The following is an 18,148-nucleotide window of genomic DNA, read 5'->3' on the forward strand; positions in this document are numbered from 1 at the left end:
GAATAACATTTCTTACAAGAACTTGTAAATTCAATATAGACTTTAATACAGAGTAAAAAAGCCGAGCCAGTCCGCGGACAACAACTCCCTCTTTCCGGCCCCGGCTCTGCTTTTATGCACATACAATACATAGGTCCATCCTCTATGTAAATGAAGTAAAACCCCCTATGCCTTCTGCCACCTTTTTCTTTCAACTCAATGGATAACGCCCATATCTGCTTTTAGCTCTAACATAGTAGGGGCTAGACTCCTCATATGGATATGAAATAATGCTTGCATTCAGGGGCGGAAATCCCGGGGGGGACGGGGGGGACACGACCCCCCCATCCTGGGAAAAATAAGATTTGTCCCCTCCAATATATCACTGAAACATAACTATGTAATTTAAATAATATTAATAATACGCAATGAAAGCAATTGTGCTGATTATAGACACTTAATAGCGCGTTTTTAAGTTTTAAAAGATTGCGACCCCCCCGCCCTTTGCCTCACAATGGTTTGATCCACTGCCAGTTCCTTAGCTTGCTACGTAACTGCCGTGAGGTTCATCCAGTCAATCGCGCACACACACACTAGCTGAATATGCAGAGCTAGCGCGCAAATATTAACTATTAAGCTAGCTAGTACCTATGCCATTTATGTGGCGTCGTCAAAGATGGAATCAGCATGCAGATGATGTAAGTTAGTGCTTCAAAGTCCCTGTGATAAGGTTAGCGATAAACTGAAGTCCAAACTGAACAGAACTACACTCTCATCTACCATTGTCTTAAATATATTTAATGGTCTCGTTGCAAAAGCTAAATTGTCGCAAGGGAACTTTTATTTATTTAATTTCACCTTTATTTAACCCGGGTAGCAAAGATTATAGCAAACACCACTGAAACTGAATTGGTGCTCGCTAGCTTTGCAAATTCAGCTATTGTTGGAAGCCAGCCAATATGAAACAAACTATTAAAATTACAAAAGGTTGCAGCATATGTTGTGTAAACTCATACAGCTGTCAACTCTTGTCATTTTAATCCGTTTCACATTTGCTAGCTACCTTTTAGATCGAAGCCAATATAGAATGATAGAAGATGATAGAAGCCCATCTCCTACTGTAAATAACCTACACACTGTGTGTGTAGCCAGCCAGGTAGAAAAATGGCAGAAAAATAAAAGACGGACATCAGAGTATTTTTCAATACACCAAAACGCATAGTAAGAACCCTAGTAGCCTAATATCTCAAAGACTAGTTGATAAAATGTTCATAAGAAAGAAATGAAATTCTAATGGAAATGTTTCACAATGATGTCATTAGGCAGAGCAGGCAACAGATGGCACACAGACAGCAGAGTTGGGGACAGATATGCAGAGACAGACTGGCAGAGACAGGGAGTCTCAGGTAAGTTTGTTGAGTCTTTGTTTGGCAACATTATGAAAGGTTCTCAATTTTTTTTTACTTGTAAAATAGGAACATAATTGGAAAATGCCATGGATACCCCCACTCTCAACTTAAACTGGTGACTGAACTAAGATTTGTTAAAGGCAATGGTATTGCTGTTGTGATTAGTTGTGTAGTTTTGGGTACCGGTAGTTAGGAGTACGGCAAACACCTTATTTCTTTGGTTCCTCAATATACATTTACCATATTAAACGTAGGCTATGTGTTACAGCACTACTTTTGGTGTCCCCCTCAGGAATTGCTCTTGAGAAAATTTCATGTAATTGTCCCCTCCAAAGTGGATATCAGATTTTCGCCACTGCTTGCATTGCATGCTTACGCTTGGCATATATTTAGTCATGGCCATACATACGGCTTGCCTGGCCTTTGCGTGGTTCCTGCTTGGGGATGCATAGCCATCTGTTATTTCCACTCAGGGCCTGCTGCCAGTCTCCTCTTTCGCTAGCTAATGTATTTCTATTTTTCTTTCCCTCAGCAAGTCTACCTTTCTCCCACACCGTCTTGATGGTTCTCTCACAAACACATGGTCCTTCTCTTTATCCAATATATCTGCCCTGCTCATCACCCAAGGCAACGTACGTGTTGTCCACACCTGTTGGTCAAATCAGACATGTAAATAGTCTGTTAGTGGTTATATAGGATGATTCTTCTGAATTAACTTGACAGTGGTAAGCAAAGATAGCCAGGAATCCAAACTGATAAGCCCTGTTTCACCAGTGTTTTCTATCTGTTAGGATTCCAGCAGAGTTCAAGTCAAATTATTTTCAATGGGAGGAAAATATGGAATTGGGTTTACTTTCTGATTTGACTGGAATTGAAATGGAAATGACCCCAACCTGGATTCCAGGATAAAAGCTAGGAGTGGGACGATACAAGACAAGGACTCACTGGTTCTGGTCTCTAGCTCTAGCGCCAAGTGGTTCTCCTGTCTCTTGCAGAGCTTGACTCTGGCAACGATGATGATGATGATGATGGCGACGAGAGTCACGAGGAAGGTCAGAGCAGAAGCTAGCCAGCTGATCACCATAGGGCTCAACACTGGGTCTGGGTCGCACACAACCCAGATGGACAGACAATATGAGAAGTGATAAATGTTTTATATTACAGTTAATATCTTCCAAAATCATGGGCATTAATGTGTACTTGGTACCCTTCCCCAGATCTGTGCCTCGACACAATCCTGTCTCGGAGCTCTACGGACAATTCTTTCGACCTCATGGCTTGTTTTTTGCTCTGACATGCACTGTCAACTGTGGGACCTTAAAAAGACAGGTGTATGCCTTACCAAATCATGTCCAATCAATTGAATTTACAACAGGTGGAAACATCTCAAGGATGATCAATGGAAACAGGATGCACTGGAGCTCAATTTAGAACCTCATAGCAAAGGGTCTGAATACTTATGTAAATAAGCAGTTTATGTTCAATACAGTCTCAGTCAAAAGTTTGGACACCTAATCATTCAAGGGTTTTTCTTTATTTTTTACTCTTTTATACACTGTAGAAAAATAGTGAAGACACTATGAAGTAACACATATGGAATCATGTAGTAACCAAAAAAGTGTTAAACAAATCAAAATATTTGAGATTCAAAGTTGCCATCCTTTGCCTTGACAGCATTGCACACTTGGCATTCTCTCAACCAGCTTCACCTGGAATGCTTTTCCAACAGTCTTGAAGGAGTTCCCACATATGCTGAGCACTTGTTGTCTGCTTTGCTTTCACTCTGCAGTCCAACTCATCCCAAACCATCTCAATTGGGTTGAGGTAGGGTGATTGTGGAGGCCAGGTCATCTGATGCAGCCCTCCATCACTCTCCTTCTTGGTCAAATAGCCCTTACAGCCTCCCGAGTGGCGCAGCAGTCTAAGGCACTGCATCGCAGTGCTATCTGCATCACTACAGATCCTCGTTCGATCCCAGGCTGTGTCGCAGCCTGCCGTGACCTGGAGACCCATAAGGTGGCGCACAATTGGCCCAGCGTCGTCTGGGTTAGGGGAGTGCTTGGCCGGCCGATGTGTCCTTGTCTGATTGCGCTCTAGCGACTCCTGTGATAGTGTGCACTGCGCCCGGCCTAACACGGTCGCCAGGTGTACTGTGTTTCCTCCGACACATTGGTGCGGCTGGCTTCCGGGTTAAGTGGGCATTGTGTCAAGAAGCAGTGCGGCTTGGCGAGGTCATGTTTCGGAGGACACAAGGCTCTCGAACTTCGCCTCTCCCGAGTCCGTACGGGAGTTGCAGCGATGGGACAAGACTGTAACTACCAATTGGAAATCATGAAATTGTGGAGAAAAGAGGCTAAAAATATAATAAAAATATATATTAATATAAAAAAAAATAGCCCTTACACAGTGAAAAACAAATGATTGTCCCACTAAGCCCAAACCAGATGGGATGGCGTATCGCTGCAGAATGCTGTGGTAGCCATGCTGGTTAAGTGTGCCTAGAATTCTAAATAAATCACAGACAGTGTCAACAGCAAAGCACCATCACACCTCCTCCATGGTTCACAGTGGGAACCACACATGCAGAGATCATCCTTTCACCTACTGTGCGTCTTACAAAGACACGGCGGTTGGAACCAAAAATCGCACCTTTGGACAGATTTCCACCGGTCTAATGTCCATTGCTCGTGTTTCTTGGCCCAAACAAGTGGTTTCTTTGCAGCAATTCGAAGGCGTGAATCACACAGTCTCCTCTGAACAGTTGATGTTGAGATGTGTCTGTTACTTGAACTCTTCATTTGGGTTGCAATTTCTGAGGCTGGTAACTCTAATGAACTTATCCTCTGCAGCAGAGGTAACTCTGGGTCTTCCTTTCCTGTGGCGGTCCTCATGAGAGCCAGTTTCATCATAGCGCTTGATGTTTTTTGCAACTGCACTTGAAGAAACTTTCAAATGTTCCGGATTGACTGACCTTCATGTCTTAAAGTAATGATGGACAGTCATTTCTCTTTGCTTATTTGAGCTGTTCTTGCCATAATATGTACGTGGTCTTTTACCAAATAGGGCTATCTTCTGTATACCAACCCTACTTTGTCACAACACAACTGATTGGCTCAAACACATTAAGGAAATAAATTCCACAAATGAACTTTTAACAAGGCACACCTGTTAATTGAAATGCATATCAGGTGATTACCTCATGAAGCTGGTTGAGAGAATGCCAAGAGTGTGCAAAGCTATCATCAAGGCAAAGGGTGGCTACTTTGAAGAATCTCAAATATAATAATTATAATAATTATTTTTTTTAACACTTTTTTGGTTACTACATGATTCCATATGTGTTATTTCATAGTTTTGATGTTTTCACTATTATTCAACAATGTAGAAAATAGAGAAAAACCCTGGAATAAGTAGGTGTCCAAACTTTTGACTGGTACTGTACATTTGCTAAAATTTCGAAGAATCTGTTTTCGCTTTGTCATTATGGGCTATTGTTTATAGATTGAGGATTTAAAAAAAAATGTATTAATCAATTTTAGAACAAGGCTGTAACGTAACAAAATGCGGAAAAAGGGAAGGGGTGCGAATACTTCCCGAATGTACTGTACGTCTACGGACACAACCGAGATGGACAGAGTCATTATATGAACATTGAGAAAATGTTGCAGTTTTAAAGTAAGTTTGCTGCAATTCTACACATTTTACCACGGGGAGAAATATATGCAGTTTTTAATGATATGAGTGAGACTGACTAACAAAATCAATGGGGGCCCCCCGGGCCAGTAATTCAATCATGATAACAAGTTTAGATAGCTGGCCGCTAAACTAATTTCAGCAATCCCCCCAAAAACATATTGCTGACATAGGCTAATTGACTGACTATCAGTGACATAACAAAACAAAAAAACTGCTGATACACAACAACATTTTGAAATTGCATATTTTCTATTCTACTATTTTGGGGGAAATTGAGCCGAGGGCTTCAAAAAGGGGAGCCTGTGCCAGTTGCCCATCCCTGCCGTAGATGCTGACTGGCCTGCCCTCACCTCTGATGGAGACAAGGAGCGGTTGGCTCTCCCGGGACACGAAGGTTCTCCCGTCAAGCTGGACCATATAGAGGCAGTAATAGAAGCCCTCGTTGGAGAGCTGTGCGTTTGAGAAGCTGAAGGTGACAGCGGGAGTGAGGGCGGGCAGTGAATAGCGTACCGTTTTGTTGGAGCGGATCAGACGCAGCTGGAAGGAACCTCAATAAGGAAATAAAACAATTTATTTAATATCGTGTTATCCTGGATAAGTTTTGTAAATGTAGCTATGTACGGCTTGTTCTTGCCTATATGGGCCGGTACTGCTTGTTCTCCGGTTTTCCGGAGACAGCTTAGCACTAGACTAAAAAGATTGCTTATTGGAGAATCTCCATTGAAATTGCTATTTAGTCCAGGTCTAGGCTTAATGTCCAAGAAACCAGACCAATTAGTATTTCAAAATCTTTTTTTTTTTGAAATGGTAAAATAAATCAAATCATTTAATGTGTCAATCAATCAAGCTACCTCCAGGATACTGCTTCTCAGTGAAGCAGGTGATGTTGAAGCTGTGGCCTTTGACGACAGAGCCTGTGGGAGCCTCGATGGACATGTTGTACCAGTGCTGAGGGGTGAGCAGCTCCACTGACGAGATGGGAGGGAGACAGGGAGTTGTGGATCAATTTGACCCGTCATTGAGTTACAGGACAGATCAAAATGACAAAACGAAGTCAGTTTTTTTCTTTTCTTTTGTTTTGTTACTGGAAAGGATGTCAGGATCTCATGACAAAACCAAAATGATAAAAGATGAGTTCAGTAGGGAGAACAGAGTGAAACGAGGCAGTACTACCTATCCTGAACTCGTCCAATAAAAAAAAACAAGTTGTCCCTTTTTTTATGTTGCAAAAACATTTCTCTACGTTTTGCTCTAATGAACTTTAAAGCATACTGTAGCAAATCCCTTTTTCCTCTTCCATTGGAGCAAATCCCTTCCATCTTCCTCTAACTGAACAGGCCCTAGATGACTCACCCACAGTGATGTTGATAGTGTTGCTAGGTGGAGAGCTGAGCATGGAGGAGGAGGGAGGGATACCCTTGATCCTGTACAGACAGCTATAACTGCCCTGATGAGTAGTCTTCAGGTTTGACAGAGTAAACTCCACCCTGGACTGGTCAAAGCCCACCGGCTGAGTCTTCAACGGTGTGGCTATGCCCCTCTTATACAGGTGGAAGTCATTCAGGTGGTGGCCCAGTAGCACAGTACAGCTGAAGCGAACCGCCTCACCGGGAGATAAGGTGGTGTGAGGGGAGAGCAGGGACAGGGTGGGGATCAACATTGCACCTGTCAGGGAGATAGGTACAGTGCCTTCAGAAAGTATTCATATCCATTGACTTATTCCACATTTTGTTATGTTACAGCCTGAATTCAAAATGGATTACATTGATATTTTTTCTCACCAATCTACAACCAATACCCCATAATTAAAAATGTTTTTAGAAAATGTTGCCTATTTATTGACAATTAAATACTGAAATCTCATTTACATAAGTATTCACACCCCTGAGTCAATACATGTTAGAATCACCTTTTGGCAGTGATTACAGCTGTGAGTCTTTCTGGGTAACTCGAAGAACATTCCACACCTGGATTGTGCAACATTCGCCCATTATCCGTTTCAAAATTCTTCAAGCTCTGTCAAATTGGTTGTTGATCATTGCTAGACAACCATTTTCATGTCTTGCCATAGATTTATGGGTATGCTTGTATTTGTTAAGTACTGGGGAGTTTCAAGATAAAAAGAAATGGAATGGAGCTAAGCACAAGCAAAATCCTAGAGGAAAACCTGGTTCAGCTTTCCACCAGACACCGGGAGGTGAATTCACCTTTCAGCAGGACAATAACCTAAAACACAAAGGTCAAATCTACACTGGAGTTGCTCACCAAGAAGACAGTGAATATTCCTGAGTGGCCGAGTTACAGTTTTGACTTAAATCTACCTCTTAAGGATCCACCTCTTTTTTTTTAATTTTCGCCTAAAATGACACGCAAATCTAACTGCCTGTAGCTTAGGACCTGAAGCAAGGATACGCATATTCTTGATACCATTTGAAAGGAAACACTTTAAAGTTTGTGGAAATGTGAAATTAATGTAGGAGAATATAACACATTAGATCTGGTAAAAGATAATACAAAGAAAAAACCAACCATGTTTTGTATTTTTTTTTTACCATCTTTGAAATGCAAAAGAAAGGCCACAATGTATTATTCCAGCCCAGGTGCAATTTAGATATTGGCCACTAGATGGCAGCAGTGTATGTGCACAGTTTTAGACTGATCCAATTAACCATTGCATTTCTGTTCAAAATGTTGTATCAAGACTGCCCAAATGTGCCTAATTGGTTTATTAATAACTTTTCAAGTTCATAATTGTGCACTCTCCTCAAACAATAGCATGGTATTATTTCACTGTAATTGCTACTGTAAATTGGACAATGCATTTAGATTAACAAGAATTTAAGCTTTCTGCCCAAATCAGATATGTCTATGTCCTGGGAAATGTTCTTGTTACTTACAAGCTAATCGCATTAGCCTATGTTAGTTCAACCGTCCTGTGGGGGACCCACCAATCCTGTAAAGGATAACATGATGCAGCTACCACTATGCTTAAAAATATGGAGAGTGGTACTCAGTAATGTGTTGTGTTGGATTTGCCCCAAATGTAACATTTTGTATTCAGGACAAAAAATGTATTGCTTTGCCACATTTTGTGCAGTATTACTTCAGTCCCTTGTTGCAAACGGGATGAATTTTTTTGAATGTTTTTTATTCTATACACAGGATTCCTTCTTTTTAATTCTGTCAATTAGGTTAGTATTGTGGAGTAACTACAATGTTGTTGATCCATGCTCAGTTTCCTCCTATCACAGCCATTCAACTATTTTAAAAATCTCCACTGGCCTCATGGTGAGATCCCTGTGCGGTTTCCTTCCTCTCGGGCATCTGAGTTACGCCTGTATCTTTGTAGTAACTGGGTATGTTAATACACCATCCAAAGTGTAATTAAATAACTTCACCATGCTCAAAGAGATATTTTTTTTTACCCATCTACCAATAGGTGACCTTCTTTGCGAGGTTTTGGAAAACCCCCCTGGTCTTTGTGGATGAATCTGTGTTTCACTGAATGAATGACGTCAATTGATGAACATCAGATAGAAACTGATAATTGTGCACATGACTTCACGATTACATTTGAAGAGAACTGAAATAATGAGGATGATTGAGTTTAGAACAACAGTGTGTAAGAATTGCTCTTCCTCTGTCCCAAGCGCACAAAGGCTCACACCTGGGAAAAATACACCTTGTTTTTTGTTTTTACTTTGTCAGAAGAAGCTATAACTGGACTGTAGAATATGACTTACTATAACTGTTGTTACACTGTAATGTTTTTAAAGAGAAACTAAAATGTTACATTATATTTCATTATATTCTTACTGTAAAATATGTTCACTGAATATATGCGATTGGTGTCTGCTAAATGAATGAGTTTGATGGTGCAGCCATATAGCCTCGGCTACTAAGCACAGATAAATTCAACTCAAAACACAATATTAATATATTTTAAAATACATTGTCTTAGTTTCATGTTTTTTTTTTTATGACCTTCCTAAATGAAAGCCTCATATGAAGCAGACAATGTGGTCTTGGATAGAGTGAGGGGTGCAGAGAAATAAATCTGGTCTCTTTGAAGCGAGAGGAACTCAACAAGAGCCCCAAGTATTCTTTCACAATAGCTGGCCTTATGTTATCTGCAGTTTTGCGCTGGGAACTGTTCCTCTCCATGGTGGATTGCAACCTCTCCACGAGCATCCACTCTTTGTTTATGTAATGGGCTGTATCCTATTTTTTTTTAAATCGTCAGTTCACGTGAAGTATAACTGCGCCATTACTCAAGTTCTCTCAACTGATTTAATTTTGTCCCGATTCAGAACTAGAGTGCGAGAGGAGAGAGACTCTCAGACAGAAACATTCACACCTCCATTCATTTACAAAGGGATAGGTGTGAAAATCCCCCAATTTGTGCCAGGAATGGGTTTATCCTGCTGATGAATGAATGAATTATTATGTTATATTACCGAACAGATGACAAAAATAGAAAGAAGCATCTTGTAGCATCTAGATTTACAGCATTTCTCTCACTCAGACAACAGAACATTTCTCTCACTCAGACAACAGAACATTTCTCTCACTCAGACAACAGAACATTTCTCTCACTCAGACAACAGAACATTTGCAAAAGTAGCCCAATTAGCTGGAGAGATGGGGCATCTTGTTGTTGTTGTTGCGCGGTGCTGAAGTTTCTAACCGCTGTCAGTCAAACCCATACAGCCCTGTGAACCGGAGAACGGGCTACCACTAAAATCATCCTAAATAAAATATCAACAAGAGAATGTAGAATGGAACAAGTCACATTTGAATTGAAATAACCAGATTTAAATTGAAACGACCAAATGTCGGTCTTTAACCATCCAAATATTTCATACAGTATTCTGCCCATGTTGGGACTCGGCTTGCTTGATCTTCTTCCGTTTCGCTTCCCATTGACCATAAATGAAATATATCATTCCATTTTAATCATGAAGTGTACTCACAATTGCATGGCATGGTGATCTCTGCTCAGCTTCAAAAGCCCTTACTAATAAATGGAGTAGAAGTGCTCAAAGATGCCGGCAAGCACTGTAACGCATACCGCACACTACACCATGGTATGATGCAACTTTTAATTGAGGAACCACTGTACAAACACATCACACGCATATTATGAATTCTTAAAACGTTACTATTGTTAAGATGTATTACTTAATTACATTCCAATGTGGAAATGTTTTCTGTCCCATAACAAAACCCCTACTATTTTAGGTGTCTTTACCTCCTGAAGCATGGGGGCCCCAGATCTGTTTAAACAATTTCAACTGATCTGGTACCAGGCTATCCTCCTGGGACTCAGTCTCACCTGAACATTTCACCCCAGCGTCATTATCATGGGTGCAGGTGGGGTTCCCGTTGTCAACCCTGGGACATCGCGTCAGGCTCGCCTCATGGCCCGAACACTTGACGTGCCTCAGCCAGATCTCTCCGGTGCCCCTTCCAAACGCAGCTCTACGGACGGCTTTATCAGCCAGCCCACAGCCCAACTCCTTGCACAACACGTCAGCATCTTTCAGGTCCCAACCTTCGTCACACACCGTCCCCCACTGCTCTCCCTGGAGCAGCTCCACGCGCCCCGCACAGTCACTGTCCCCACGGACTAGACGGATGAACGAAAAGCCATCTGCAGCTGGTATTATTCTGAGTGACTCACCGTCTGCACCTACCCCATCCCAAATAACAAGAGCACAGCCTGTACAACAAGACCACAGCCTGTACAACAAGAGCACAGCCTGTACAACAAGACCACAGCCTGTACAACAAGACCACAGCATGTACAACAAGACCACAGCCTGTATGGGAACAGCAAGAGAAAGAGTGAGGAAAACTGCAAATTTAATCTATAATCTTGAAAATACTTGTCAAATCGATGTTAGTTGCTACAGTATCAGTACTCAAGGTTGTCTCTGATACTTAACTCATCACACAAGCATATTGAAATACTTAAACTAGCTAATTCTAAAATTAACAAATTACACCACACAGAAAAAAAAAATGGAATGATCACTGACCTAGCGTTGTAAAGACGAGTAGAATATTCAGCATCTTTGTCATCATTTCATTTGACAGCAAGTCGAGAGATGATTCTGCTGACGTTTAGCTTGATGCGGTTTTCGAGGGAAACGGTCTCCTCAAACTGCACCCAAAAGTGGAGTAGAGACCTTCAACTTGAGACCGCTATAGTTGGCTAACTAGTCAAATTACCGCAATACTATCTGAAGGATTTCGGTGTGTTAGCCTGTAGTACAGCTGGCTACTACATACCTACTCGCTGCCAGGCAGCTAGCTTAATTCCTTCAGTCACTGACACGGCTCGATCATGCCTGGTTAGTTTAGCTGGCTAACTTCAGGTCCGACCCGATCTTTCCTTTCGCGTTTCATAACGTATATCAAACACATACAAATATCAATCCGAGAAAACTACTCCATGTCGTAACTATGAATATTCTTTCACTACAAAACCTTGTTTTAAAGAACGCGAAAGTTATAGTTAAAAACATTAATTATTCAATATGTAGATACAGTATTATTTGTCATCGATATATAATCACGTCAAAACTATCAGGGAATCCTTTCGAAAGATTTGTTGTTTTCGGAAGAAAAAAAAATAGCAAGACACATATACGTAATTACATATCCTTAAATACGTAATTACGTACGGAATTCTACCAGTGTTTGGGGAACTACATCAGCGTGAGCAACTATAGTGGAATCGGCGGTTCGCCTTCAAAATCAATGGCCCCCAATGAAACATGTAAACTGATAAAAAATTATAATAATAGTGGAATCATGCCACAATTAGAGTAAATAATGGTGAATACGTTTGGAATGCTGTTACATATATTCAACAAAACCAAATAATGAGTTAATTTTACAAAACAAATCTGTGCAAATCGCACTGTGGATGTATTTAGATTCAGAATTGCGTTGGGGGCTTATATGCCTAGCCCTTGATCATCAAAATCAAATCAAATTGTATTGGTTACTTACACATATTTAGTAGATGGGTGTAGCGAAATGTTTGTGCTCCTAGGTCCAACGGTGCAGTAGTATCTAACAATTCACAACAATACACACATCTAAAAGTAGAAGAATGGAATTAAGAAATATATCATTATTAGGACGAGCAACATCGGAGTGGCATTGAATAAAATACAGTAGAATAGAATACATTATATACATATGAGATGAGTAAAGCAGTATGTAAACATTATTTAATCATTATTAAAGTGACTAGTGTTCCATTATTAAAGTGGCCAGTGATTCCAAGTCTATGTATATAGGGCAGCAGCCTCTAAGGTGGAGGGTTGAGTAACCGGGTGGTAGCCTGCTAGTGATGGCTATTTAACAGTCTGATGGCCTTGAGATAGAAGCTGTTTTTCAGTCTCTCTGTGTCAGTTTTGATGTACCTGTACTGACCTCGCCTTCTGGATGATAGCGGGGTGAACAGGCAGTGGCTCGGGTGGTTATTGTCCTTGATGATCTTTTTGGCCTTCCTGTGATATCGGGTGCTGTAGGTGTCCTAGAGGGCAGGTAGTTTGACCCCTGTGATGCGTTGGGCAGACCGCACCACCCTCTGGGGAGCCCTGCGGTTGCTGCCTGTGCAGTTGCCGTACCAGGCAGGATGGTCTCAATTGTGCATCTGTAAAAGATTGTCAGGGTCTTAGGGGCCAAGGCAAATTTCTTCAGCCTCCTGAGGTTGAAGAGGCTCTGTTGTGCCTTCTTCACCACACTGTCTGTGTGGGTGGACCATTTCAGTTCCATTACACATAAGAGGGAAAGGGGGATACCTAGTCAGTTGTACAACTGAATGCATTCAACTGAAATGTGTCTCCCACATTTAACCCAAGCCCTCTGAATCAGAGAGGTGCAGGGGGCTGCCTTAATCAACATCCACAGCACCTGGGGGTTAACTGCCTTGCTCAGGTGCAGAACAACAGATTTTCACCTTGTCAGCTCAGGGATTTGATCCAGCAACCTTTCGGTTACTGGCCCAACGCTCTAACCACTAGGATACCAGTCATTGGACAAAGGTGTTTTGTGTTTTGTTAAGATCTCCGACGGTATTGGAAGCCTAAGGACGTCTTTCATATCAGTGAGAAATCATTTTGGAAAAACAAATGTTAAATTGATACACACGTTTATAGGGTTAGTGTTCCCACAGGGCCATACCTCCATGTTACAGCGTGTGTTTACGGAAAACACGGAAGATGAGGCGACCGCCGCTACTAATTAGCTACCTAGCATGCTCCGAACAACTGCATGTAAACGTAACTCGCGAAGTGTATCAGAAATGTAGTTTGGTCTGGAGGCACCCGTAGCTGTATAGAGCCCCACAGTGGAGGTGTCATTAATACCCATAAAATCTAGCGGTCAAACAGGGAAATTAGCATTTTTGAAATCTGAGAGTAAATTGAAATTGGTTATCAAAACGTCACGCAAGGGTAAGCCTACACGAAACACAGCCCTTATTTTAAGTGTTTCTAAAATTCCCTATGGGAAAAATGAATGGTGGAAAAACAATTGGAACTATTTCCTTGTTTGACCGCTAGGTTTTATGGCTATTATGACTCATACTGTAGTACTCTATTGATCTGTACAAAACTGCTACAGTAAATGTATATTTTTATTTAAAGGATTGCTTCTCTCTGATGAAAGATAAGGGCCATACGTTTTGAAAGCCGTTATCACAAGCGACGATTATTGACGTTCCCAAAGGCTAAAACACAGCGTCGGTATTATACTTATCATATGAGGCAGTCGTGTGCGAAGCTAATGGCTGAGAACTGTAGGGAGAGAAGGCAGAATGCAGCCTAGAGTTTTTTCGAGAGCCATGTACAGCCTAACCTATGGACTGTGCACCCATGAAATGGAGTATCAGCCTACTCAGTGACATCAACAGAACACAACTATGTAGAGTTTACACCTATATTAGCTTCGCAGCTCTTATTGCAGAGCTTTGACATAGGGCACTATACAGTTGAAGTCGGAAGTTTACATACACTTAGGTTAGAGTCATTAAAACTCATTTTTCAACCACTTCACAAATTTCTTGATAACAAACTATAGTTTTGGCAAGTCGGTTAGGACATCTACGTTGTGCATGACGCAAGTAATTTTTCCAACAATTGTTTACAGACAGATTATTTCACTTATAATTCACTGTATCACACTTCCAGTGGGTCAGAAGTTTACATACACTAAGTTGACTGTGCCTTTAAACAGCTTGGAAAATTCCAGAACATGATGTCATGGCTTTAGAAGCTTCTGATAGGCTAATTGACATCATTTGAGTCAATTGGAGGTGTGGATGTATTCCATGGCCTACCTTCAAATTCAGTGCCTCTTTGCTTGACATCATGGGAAAATGAAAAGAAATCAGCCAAGACCTCAGAAAAACTATTGTAGACCTCCACAAGTCTGGTTCGTCCTTGGGAGCAATTTCCAAACGCCTGAAGGTACCACGTTCATCTGTACAAACAAGTATAAACACCATGGGACCACGCAGCCGTCATACCGCTCAGGAAGGAGACTCGTTCTGTCTCCTAGAGAATAATGTACTTTGATGCGAAAAGTGCAAATCAATCCCAGAACAACAGCAAAGGACCTTGTGAAGATGCTGGAGGAAACAGGTACAAAACTATCTATATCCACAGTAAAACAAGTCCTATATCGACATAACCTGAAAGGCCGCTCAGCAAGGAAGAAGCCACTGCTCCAAAACCGCCATAAAAATGTCAAACTGCGGTTTGAAACTGCACATGGGGACAAAGATCGTACTTTTAGAAGAAATGTCCTCTGGTCTGATGGAACAAAAATAGAACTGTTTGGCCATAATGACCATCATTATGTTTGGAAGAAAAAGTGGGAGGCTTGCAAGCTGAAGAACACCATCCCAACCGTGAAGCACGGGGGTGGAAGCATCAAGTTGTGGGGGTGCTTTGTTGCAGGAGGGGCTGGTGCACTTCACAAAATAGATGGCATCATGAGGGAGAAAAATTATGTGGATATATTGAAGCAACATCTCAAGACATCAGTCAGGAAGTTAAAGCTTGGTCACAAATGGGTTTTCCAAATGGACAATGACCCCAAGCATACTTCTAAAGTTGTGGCAAAATGGCTTAAGGACAACAAAGTCAAGGTATTGGAGTGGCCATCACAAAGCCCTGACCTCAATCCCATAGACAATTTGTGGGCAGAACTGAAAAAGCATGTGCGAGCAAGGAGGCCTACAAACCTGACTCAGTTACACCAGCTCTGTCAGGAGGAATGGGCCAAAATTCACCCAACTTATTGTGGGAAGCTTGTGGAAGGCTAACCGAAACATTTGACCCAAGTTAAACAATTTAAAGGCAATGCTACCAAATACTAATTGAGTGTATGTTAACTTCTGACCCACTGGGAATGTGATGAAAGACATAAAAGCTGAAATGAATCATTCTCTCTACTATTATCCTGACATTTCACATTCTTAAAATAAAGGGGTTGATCCTAGCTGACCTAAGACATGGAATTTTTACTAGGATTAAATGTCAGGAATTGTGAAATACTGAGTTTAAATGTATTTGGCTAAGGTGTATGTAAACTACCGACTTCAACTGTATATTAGCATTGTAACTCTTACTGCGGGACTCTGAAACCGTTGTAATGAACATTAAGCTCACCAGTTAAACAGTGTGTATTGCAATGTCCAGCCTACTTCAGTGACAGCCACAGAACACAACTATGTAGATGTGATTGCCTCTGCGTTGTGTTTTGATCGGCTTACAGGATCAGGTTGGTGTTGATATTTTATTCTCTGATAAAGAAACAAACAACATCCATAAATGAAGCGTTGTGCTGCACTTATGCATCAAACTCATCTATTCCACATAGATACAATAGAAAAAGGCAAGAATAACAATAATGTAATTTGACAATGTCCTGGAAGATGTCCTTGATCATCAGGCCAACAGGCAGCCTGGGTTCTCTACCAAACATCAAGTAGAAGGGTGCAAAGCCAGTGGTCTCATGAGCAGTACAGTTGTACACCAAAGTCAAGTTCCGGATTATCTGGGGCTACTTCTGCTTTGACTTTGTGGGGGCAAGGATCTCAGTATGTTGCCTAGTGTTCTGTTGAACCTCTTGATGCTCTCCAATGGGGCTCTTGCTGCGGGCACACCTTTGACAGGTCTTGACATAGTTGCGGACGTTTTTCTTCATTTCGTGCCAGAAGAACCTCAGACGGGCGAAGGAGAGGGTGTGTGGCTTACCCTGGTGGCCAGCCATGTTGTGAACACTGGACAAGGCCTCCTTCCTCAGAGTCTCAGGCAGGACGTACTGGTATCTCTTACTCTTGGTCAGTGGATCATTGGAAACTGTACAAGATACTGTTCAGCAGTCTGAGCTTTTCCCATTGCTTCAGAATCTTCAGAGCGAGCAGGTTTCTCATTGTGATGCTCACGCTTGGATGGTCTGCGCTTTCTATACAACAATAGTGGATCACTCTGGAGATGGCAGTATTTTGTTGTTGTTGGGACTTGAGCTCTTCCATGGACAAGGAGCGAAATGTGTCTTTTTTTAGCCATCTGGGGGCTAACGTGCTCATGTGGTCCACTAACACAGCAGCTCTCTGTCGAGACGCAGACCCCCAGTGAGAGGAGAGTAAAGCTGACTCGTCATTCTCAGACAAGGACACACACAGGGAGGAGTTGTCCAGGACTTGCGGCTGACACATCGGGGACACACACACACACACACACAGGGAGGAGTTGTCCAAGACTTGTGGCTGACACATCAGGCGGAATGCATCCTGCACACATCCATCTCCCAGGGGTGTCGTAAAGGCTGTTCATTTTTAGTTAGACTCATGGGGGCGGTAGGTAGCCTAGTGGGTAAAGTGTTTGGCCAGTAACCGAAAGGTTGCTGCATCCAATCCCTGAGCTTACAAGGTAAAAGTCTGTTGTTATGCCCCTGAACAAGGCAGTTAACCCACTGTTCCCCGGCAGGCCGTCTTTGTAAATAACAATTTGTTCTTAACTGACATGCCTAGTGAAATTTTAAATAAATGTATGTAGAGGGACATTGTAGAACCCTGGTGTGAGGTCCATGATGCAGAAATAGGCGTTTCAACCAAGGGCAGCCAGGCAGTCAGCTTGAGGTGGCGTCCTTGATTGTCCTCGCGTTGATCCATAGGTAAGGCTGTACAGTGAAATATGAATGCACAATAGGCTGAATAGTGAGGTAAATTCCCACAGTCAAAGCTCTGCAATAAGAGCTGCGAAGCTAATACAGGTGTAAACTCTACATATTTGCATTCTGTTGGTGTCAATGAGTAGGCTGATAATCCCTTTCATGGGTGCTCAATCCATAGGTTAGGCTGTACAGTGCAGTATGAATGTCCAATACACACAATAGACTAACTGGAAAGGTCAGTCTTTCTTTATGCCCCCAATGCAATTCTGAATTCAAATACATCCACAGTGCGATTTCAACTGATTTTAATTTTTGTTGTTGTTGTTTAGTTGTCTTTTGTTTAATTTATATAACATTCCAACCTTGTTTAGCATTATCTAGTCCAGTGATTCCACAATTTGTATCCGTTTGTATCAGTTTCAATGGGTGACTTTTATTTTGAAGGTGAACCACAGATTCTACTATTGCTGCTCAAGCTAATGTTGTTCGCAACACACTGGTAGGAATTATCATGGTCCACACACACCAACACAGTCATCTTCCAGCCTCTTCCCCCCTCGGGAGGCTGCAAAGATACACCATGGGTCCTCAGATCCTCAAAAAGTTCTACAGCTGCACCATCGAGAGCATCTTGACTGGCTGCATCACCACATGGTTTAGCAACTGCTTCGCATCCGACCGTAAAGTGCTACAGAGGGTAGTGCGTAAAGCCCAGTACATCATTGGGGCCGAGTTCTCTGCAATCGAGGACCTCTACACCTAGGGTGACCATATGTCCTCTTTTTCCAGGACATGTCCTCTTTTTCCAGGACATGTCCTCTTTTTCCAGGACATGTCCTCTTTTTCCAGGACATGTCCTC

The 18,148-nt window shown here is 41.9% G+C and overlaps 1 protein-coding gene across 3 annotated transcripts; it reads right to left on the minus strand.

Annotated features, from left to right (window-relative positions):
• Positions 1–1,504: 1,504 nt before the first annotated feature.
• Positions 1,505–11,725, minus strand: LOC106572873 (uncharacterized). 3 transcript variants are annotated; one of them, XM_045696467.1, is made up of 6 exons: positions 10,420–11,091; positions 6,438–6,749; positions 5,936–6,052; positions 5,435–5,632; positions 2,334–2,489; positions 1,505–2,037 (listed from the first exon to the last, which is right to left on the minus strand). In XM_045696467.1, the coding sequence occupies exons 1-6, from the start codon at positions 10,886–10,888 to the stop codon at positions 1,982–1,984; spliced, it is 1,308 nt and encodes a 435-aa protein (XP_045552423.1). In that variant the 5' UTR covers positions 10,889–11,091; the 3' UTR covers positions 1,505–1,981. The 3 variants fall into 3 exon arrangements, with proteins under 3 accessions (XP_045552423.1, XP_045552422.1, XP_014002891.1); XM_014147416.2 differs by lacking the exon at positions 1,505–2,037 and adding an exon at positions 11,126–11,725 and having other exon boundaries at positions 2,052–2,489; positions 10,420–10,776; XM_045696466.1 differs by lacking the exon at positions 1,505–2,037 and having other exon boundaries at positions 2,051–2,489; positions 10,420–11,095.
• Between the last annotated feature and the right edge of the window lie 6,423 nt (positions 11,726–18,148).

The sequence above is a fragment of the Salmo salar genome, chromosome ssa15 (genome assembly GCF_905237065.1).
Source record: "Salmo salar chromosome ssa15, Ssal_v3.1, whole genome shotgun sequence".
Lineage (NCBI taxonomy): Eukaryota > Metazoa > Chordata > Actinopteri > Salmoniformes > Salmonidae > Salmo > Salmo salar.

What these genes read in the sequence shown, in the direction of transcription:
- LOC106572873 (XM_045696466.1), bottom strand. Translation starts at nt 10,888, where the DNA reads ATGCTGTGGTCTTGTTGTACAGGCTGTGGTCTTGTTGTACAGGCTGTG. An exon ending in CGCTGGGGTGAAATGTTCAG is followed by an intron (nt 6,750 to 10,419) that starts GTGAGACTGAGT and finishes TCTCCCTGACAG; the next exon opens with GTGCAATGTTGATCCCCACC. An exon ending in CACTATCAACATCACTGTGG is followed by an intron (nt 6,053 to 6,437) that starts GTGAGTCATCTA and finishes CCATCTCGTCAG; the next exon opens with TGGAGCTGCTCACCCCTCAG.